Source organism: Drosophila melanogaster, chromosome 3R, assembly GCF_000001215.4.
Source record: "Drosophila melanogaster chromosome 3R".
Lineage (NCBI taxonomy): Eukaryota > Metazoa > Arthropoda > Insecta > Diptera > Drosophilidae > Drosophila > Drosophila melanogaster.
In genome coordinates, this window is record NT_033777.3 from 5,128,087 (window position 1) to 5,135,484 (window position 7,398).

The following is a 7,398-nucleotide window of genomic DNA, read 5'->3' on the forward strand; positions in this document are numbered from 1 at the left end:
TTATCGTTCCCGGCGCGGCCACACTGCTGACTAATAATTTTCGTATTTTGTAAATATTGGACTTTAATTCAATTCAGGGCAATGCACGGACGCGTAAAAGTGAGGACCACGGAGGAGGAGCGCGAGCGGAAGAAGAAGGAGCAGGCTCTGAAAGTCCGGGCCTACCGTGCAGCCATGGGAAGGATTCAGAAGAAGAGGGAGGCGGGTGAGCTGGACAACGAAATGCTCAGCCTGACAGTTCAGATCTTGCTGCGGAATCCGGATGTCAGCATGCTGTGGAACATCCGCAGGGAGTGCGTGCTGGAGAAGCTGTTCAGGCTAAAGGAAGAGGAGGCCACGTGCGAGACGCCCAGCGAGGAGAAGCCAGAGAAGGAAAACCAAACCGGTGAGAATAAGCCGAGTGAAAAGAAGGCCGCTGGCGAGGACAAGGCCCATTCCATTTTCACCTGCGAACTGGACCTCACCGAGCAGTGCCTAATGGTCAACCCGAAGTCCTACAACGCCTGGCACCACCGCTGCTGGACCCTGGAACAGAATCCCAGGGCGGACTGGCAGCAGGAGGTGAAACTGTGCAACAAGTACCTCAAATTCGACGAGCGCAACTTCCACACCTGGGACTACAGGCGCTATGTGACCGGCAAGGCCATGGTGCCGGCCACCCAGGAGCTGGACTTCTGCACCGAGAAGATCAGGGCTAACTTCTCCAACTACTCCAGCTGGCACCACCGCAGTCTCCTGCTTCCGGAGCTCTACCCCAACCAGCAGAGAGACCGGCCCATGAGTGAGGAGAAGTTGCAGAAGGAGCTTGAAATGGTGCTGACCGCTGCTTTCACGGATCCTAACGACAGCAGTGCTTGGTTCTACCAGCGCTGGTTGCTGGGCAGCGGCGCCCAGTTGGATCGGGCTCCAAGGATAGCTGCTTTTCGACTGGAGTCACATGGAGCAGTCCTCGCCCTTGACAAGCCCTACCCAGATATAAAGCAATTGAAGACTGAGCTAGTTGGGGGAGGACAAACGATTTTACTGGAGTTCTGGCTACCAGTGGACAAGCGTGGAACCAGTTGGAAGTGTCAGCAGAACTTCGATTACCAAAGAAACTCAGCTTACTCCCTTAGGCTCTCCGATCAGAAGGTTGACCTCTCGCCTCTGTCTGGCTCGGAAAACGGAGCCTATTACATTGCGCCGCCACACGGCACTACGAGTTGCAGCAAGGATCTCCTGGCGGAGCTGCAAACGCAGCTGCAATCCTGCCTAGATCTTCTGGAGTTTGAGCCGGACAGCAAGTGGACCCTACTAACAAGTGCCCTTCTAATGCGTGCTATCGATTTCTCAGCCAATCACGAAACGAGCTTGGCGCACTTGGCCAAGTTGGAAAAGGTGGATTTTTTAAGAGAGGGTTACTACAAGGACCTCGCTGCTAGGTGGACCTTGGAGTGGGAGCTTGCCAAGTGGCCCCAATCGGCCGACTTTCCCAAAAGATTTGACATAGCGAATGCCGTACTGCTGGAATCGCTTCCTTATGATCAATACTTAGTCATCGCTGATGAAATAACCTTGCCCAACAAACTGCGAGACAAATTGGGGGAATCAGTGCCCAAAACGTTTGCAGACTTGAAGTTGCAGTCATAGACCATTGGTGAATTGGTTTCGATAAGATAAGCCATATTTTACATTTGGTGCTGAACCGTTTTTGGTGATGTTGAAAGCCTTGAAAGAAGTGCAATCAATCGCTAAATTCCATTTTGAAATTATTCCTATTTATTCCTTGTACGAGTATGAGAAGAAATGTTATGTACATTACTAATACATATTTTTACTCTCTTTGTATATCGATGTGCAAATATACGAATAGTAAAATATCCGAGTTTAATTTTCCAGTAAATGGTTGCTAATAAGGAAATAACCAAGACGAGGTCGATTTCGATTGGAAATGAGAGTTTATTTTTATATGCTCCATGCTTACCAAGATGGATTTCCTATTCTTAGGAAATTCAAACAAATTGAACATGAATTTTAGGAAAAGTTCTTAAAACGCTCTTTGTCGGAATTCACACAACACAAATTTGCTTCTATCCGCAAGTGAAATCGATGACATCCGCAGCCATCCATTATCGAATGTTCCACGAGTTAAATGGGAAAACCATCAACACTGCTGCATGGAAACGCTGGCTACTTTAAGCGGTCCCGGAATCTGCCACAATGCTGAGGGTTTCTTTGACATTGCCACCATGTTGCAAATGCAGTTGCTGCTGCTGCTTCTGTTGTTGCCACCGATGTCGCCTCGCGTGTGCAGCGGGGAGCTGCGAGATTTGCGGTTTTTTGGCGGCTCTCGTGGTTATATAAATTATGCAAGACCCTCGAGGCGGAGATGCTCTGCGACGGGATGGCGATGCGAGGAGCTCAATGCGCGTCCACAACATTGGCAGCCGCATGTCATTACGTGCCGCAGCTGCACGAAGGAGACTCACTGAAACAAAAATGAGGAAGAAAAAATTTGATTCGAAGTAAAATTAGTGCAAAAATCGTTATAGAACGTTAAATTATAGTGTCTACAGTAGAGAACGTAGAAATATTCTTGGCTCCATACCCATTTGGTCAGATCGTTGTAAGGGGTCATCCTAAATAATAGTAAAATAGTTTATGTAAGCAAGTATGATTTGCTTACTCTTCGCTACAGTACATTTTGTTAGGTGCAGCGGACAGCAAGGTTCGGGAGGGAGGGGACTTCCAAGGCGGAGAGGCATTTGACAGGCATGTGAAAGGCCGCCAGACGTGCCTGGAGCTAAGCACCTAGGAGGCGACATTCCCACTTGGGCGTTAATACTCGCCTGCAGGTGCTCGGGCAGGAGGTGCAGCTGTCATCAGGCAGGCCACAGTGGCACACATGTCGTATGCGCAATGTTTGGGCATGGGAATTTAATGGAGTCAGTCGGGTGGATGGTTATATCCTGCTATCATATTAACATTAGCAGACGCCTTGGCATTCAAATTTCCGTCTCACCCAGTCGACACCACATCCGATGGAATACTCGTACTCTCACCACTCGACTGCAGCCCGTATGGCGACATAATCTTAATTATGCCAATGCCATTTCTTGCAAATATTTTGCCACGACTCCGGAAAACGTGACGCTGGCAAGATGCAGCTCATTAAAATGTTCGGGGCCAATTATTAAGGGTGTAGGGGGTGGCAAGTGGGAGGGGCGCTGCTGCTGCAGCTGCATCTTATCTGAACGCACAGAGTCGCAAACTTAATTAATGGGACAAGTCAATGAGAAAGGTCAGGAAACATGGCGGCGGAAAGGAGCTAACAGATAGATGCCCGTCAAGATGCAATCTCGCTGGTGGACTAATAGATGACTTTGCTGGCCACGATTAGTTATTGAATATTTGACGTATCGTGCTCATGGATTTTCTCCGTTTTATTGCATTATTTAGGACCATCATTATCGATTTTTGTTGTGAATAGTCCTTAGTCCTTTCAACCAAATAATCTTGGGAGCCACACCTGTCCTATTTGTAAGCGAGGTGTATGGGTTTATAATCACAAGCTCTCAGCTATAAAAGGCACAAATTAATCGAATGCAGTGGTTTTTAATTGAAATCTTAAGATTTGATGATGGCAATCGAGAATAATAGTTATAAAACAAAAGAGGTCACTATAGTCAAATTTCTAGACTATCAGATGATACTCAGTTTATAGGAGTGGATAAGTTTAATTACAACAAAAAATTTGTTGGACGGACGGACACATAGACAGCCAGGCGGACATGGTCAGATATTTTTTTAACGAATCAGTATTTTCATTTACTTTACGACTGAGGGATATAACAATTTTTGGGATCGATGCTTAAGAGCTAAAAGCTTTTTAGCCTGGCAAAGAAATTAGGATGGATAATGTGATTAAGTAGATTAAGTTTATTTACTTTAAAGTGTTATTATAAAAACTATTTTCGCTTTTGTTGCACAGTATTCCCTTTTGGTCACACAAGTTTCGAAGTTTGATATCTATTGAAATAGCTAGTGGGAGGGCAAGTCAACGCAAATAATGTTTTCAAAATGTCCTTTGTTCATACCGAAGAATAGAAGTTGATTCCGATCTATGGAAATATAGAACCTTTGGAATAAAATAAATAAAACATTGATGAAATATTATTTTTCTACAGCAAATTTCGGCCGAAAATTGCCACTTTGAGGGCCAGGATACTAAATCACAGAAAGGTATTCACCAGCACTTGCCGGGAATATGGCTTTTGCACCTAACCTGGGTTTTTCAGGCTGTAATAACATGCTCTCGAAATTGACTCAAAATTTGTATTTGTTTACCAAATTCGGACCCTTGCCCCACGTAACTAGATTTGGCAAACTGTGCCACATATCTCCGGCCAAGTCATGTGGAGCGGCGCCACAGCACTCATAATTTATTCGCCTACCATGGCAACTAGTGGAATCTCCCTCCTGTTTTGCTTCTAAATTATGTTTATATGTTGCCCCAGTACCCTGAACTCCCCCCCCCCCCCACCACACCACACACACACCCCCCCCTTCCGAGAGAATAGTCACTGAAAATGGTCTTAAGTCCAGACAGAGCACACAATACACATGTTTCAGTGGTAGACAGTTTTTAGACGTGATAATGCAAGTGGAAAATCAGAAAAATATATTGTGACTGCCTCTTCTTTGCCAGTCTGCAGCAGCAGTAGAAAATAGTATCGTAGTATGGAAAACAAAAAAGTCCAGTGCGAGGAAAAATGGGTGCCACATGTACTACTAATACACTTGGAACAATATTGCTAAGCGCGAATGGAAAAGATTACACAAACTAAGCGTCTGACTTAATCTGAAAATGGGGTTCGTTAACTTTATATCCAACATGAGAAAGAGAGACTTTGGAATTTCGAAATATTTGGATACGGCACGCAGAAGGCAATCACTTAAAAAGAATTATATTATGTATTTATACAAATTTGGCTCCCGGTTCTCTGGCCAACCTGTAAGCATATGCATCAAATTGGGACGGATGGGATGGATGGGTCGGTTGGGATGGATGCCACATAGAAGAGGGGCTTGGAATGATTTCTGTCTGCAGCTGTCACATAATGTTAACTTGGGTCTCTGTCTCGGCGGCGTGGGATGCATGAAAAACTCATTACGAGCAGCTGCAGCTGCGGTCACCCGAGTTTTCCATCCGATTTTCCCACCAGTGTCTCCCGGCCGAACTGAGCTGATTCTTAAATAAGTTGCGGCAAATTGGCCTGCCGGCGGCCAATTGAATATCCGCATCGATTGGGCTTAGGGCCGCCTCCACTTTTAATTGCATAACACATAGTTTCAGGCTCCTTGCTTACACTTCACTTCACTTCACTTCACTCCACCCCACTTCACTCCTCTGCCAGCAACTTGGCAGCTCGAAAGTTCGCTTTAACAAGTGAGCAACTTTCAATGGGCAATTAAAAGGGCACACAAACCGGGGACAACAACAGTTCTGTGGTCTGGTGTGGCACACTATGGTATGGTGTTGTGTTGGGTTGTGTTGTGGAAGAGGAAGAAGAGGTCTCCAGCGCGAAGTCACCGGAAACGTTAACAAAATGCATAGCAGCACAGATTCAGCTAAAGTTTTTGGCCCGAAAGGCAATTAAAGTTTTGGCACCGACACAACAGAAACTCAAGTTGTGCACAGAGCCAAATAATTATGCTGTTCGGTTCGGAGCAGAGGAATGGAAATAAACCTCTTGGCTTCTTTCCACTGAGCTGCTGGTCTAATATAACCATTTATAACTCCTTCTTTGTTTTCTAATAACCAATACTTGTGTATCCCAAAGAATCCTGCGATTTGTTCCTGTGCTCAGCAGCTGGAAAAGGCCGCGCAGGATGGTGACTCCGGGAGCCTCGACTTCTGCCCGCCAGTTGCCGCAGCTCTGGCCATAAATTTCGTGGCCGAATCACTGCAAGATCTGGCGATTGGGGATCTGCAATTGCATTTTACTTATGTGTATGAAACATTATGGTTTGTGCACTTCATACAAATAACTTATTAATATTTACGCACAATGCAATCAGAACATGGCGCCATCAAAGTCGGAGTCCTCTGACGTCACCACACCCACACACACACACCCACGCACACGCACACGTTAAGAGGATGGCCAGGAGGGGAGAGGCTTATAAATTGCATCTTTATGCACTATAAACATTAATTTACTTGCCATTTAGCTAGACGCACAGTTAATTGAAAACAACAATACCCAGGCAGCGCATCAGAGGCAGTGGCCACATCACACGCCCCCATCCCGCCCCTTTTGGCCATAATGCAGCGACGGCGGCAGCGCAAACAACTTTAAATTATGCAACGAATAGGAAATGCAGCGTACAAAAATTGCAGCCATCGTGAAACTTTCACTGGGGGCGGGGAAGTAATGCCAAATTTAATTGCAATTAATGCGCAGTAAAGCGGAAGTGCCATAGAAACGAGGCAGCGCGTCCATGCTGCGCGGCCGGCATTTCCGGTTGGCGCCATGTTGCAGCCGGGTGGCTTGGAGTGCGCCCGGGTGGCAAGCCCGATGTGTAAACAGGAATGCTCTTCCCGGTTCTCGGTTTAGCCCCAGGGATTAAACTAATTGGGTAACGAGCTCTCACTTTTGTCTTTCCAGCAGGTGTTTAGTCCACTTCTTTATATTTATATATCTCAGATGAGAACTACTCCAAACTAAGCTATATTTACGGTCCATAATGAGTAGAGGTTGATCAGAGGTCTTTTGTAGACTATTTCACTCCCACGTAATTCGTATATTAATAGAAATCCAATTTATGATGTTTCCAGTGATAAAGGCTTAAAGTTCAAGATTAAAATGATATAGAGCACAATTAGTATCTACTGATAGATTCCTTTTTAAAAACAATTAAAACTATTACGAAATAGATTGAGATTGTATTGATTGATGCTTTGTATAAAAGCATACCACACTCTTTCTACAAAAATTGCGGAAAAGAAAATTAAATGGGTAAGAACATTGCGTGTATATCGATCACTGCATCAAAAGCGCGCTTAAAATATTTTATGTTAAATGAACCAGTTGGCCATATTTAATTGTGTTGAGTATTGAATATATTATTTTCCAGAACAACAAACAAAGAGCAGTCAGAGCAAGAACACTACAAAGATGAACTAAACTGAGCCTTGAGCCCATATACCCCAAATCCGTGACCCAAAATATTCAAATGGGCCGTGCGGAAACGGATGCACAAAGTAAGAAATCAAGTTTAAAGGGCCCCTGCCGTTTTCGTTTGGCAACATCGTTCGAGCCGCGTGACACCCGATTTAGGGATGGGGAGTCCGAGTTACATGCTACCTGGTTGCATTTACCTGGCGCCGTCGCGAAATTCAATTACTCGTGCACC

The 7,398-nt window shown here is 45.3% G+C and overlaps 1 protein-coding gene across 1 annotated transcript; it reads left to right on the top strand.

The window, feature by feature from the left end:
* RabGGTa (Rab geranylgeranyltransferase subunit alpha) lies at positions 1-1,853 on the top strand. The gene has a single exon (NM_141255.3). It carries the CDS (start codon positions 82-84, stop codon positions 1,627-1,629), a length of 1,548 nt encoding a protein of 515 aa, NP_649512.1. The 5' UTR covers positions 1-81; the 3' UTR covers positions 1,630-1,853.
* Positions 1,854-7,398: the final 5,545 nt, after the last annotated feature.

Excerpts from the sequence above, each read along its gene's own strand:
- RabGGTa (NM_141255.3), top strand. The coding sequence starts at position 82 with ATGCACGGACGCGTAAAAGTGAGGACCACGGAGGAGGAGCGCGAGCGG.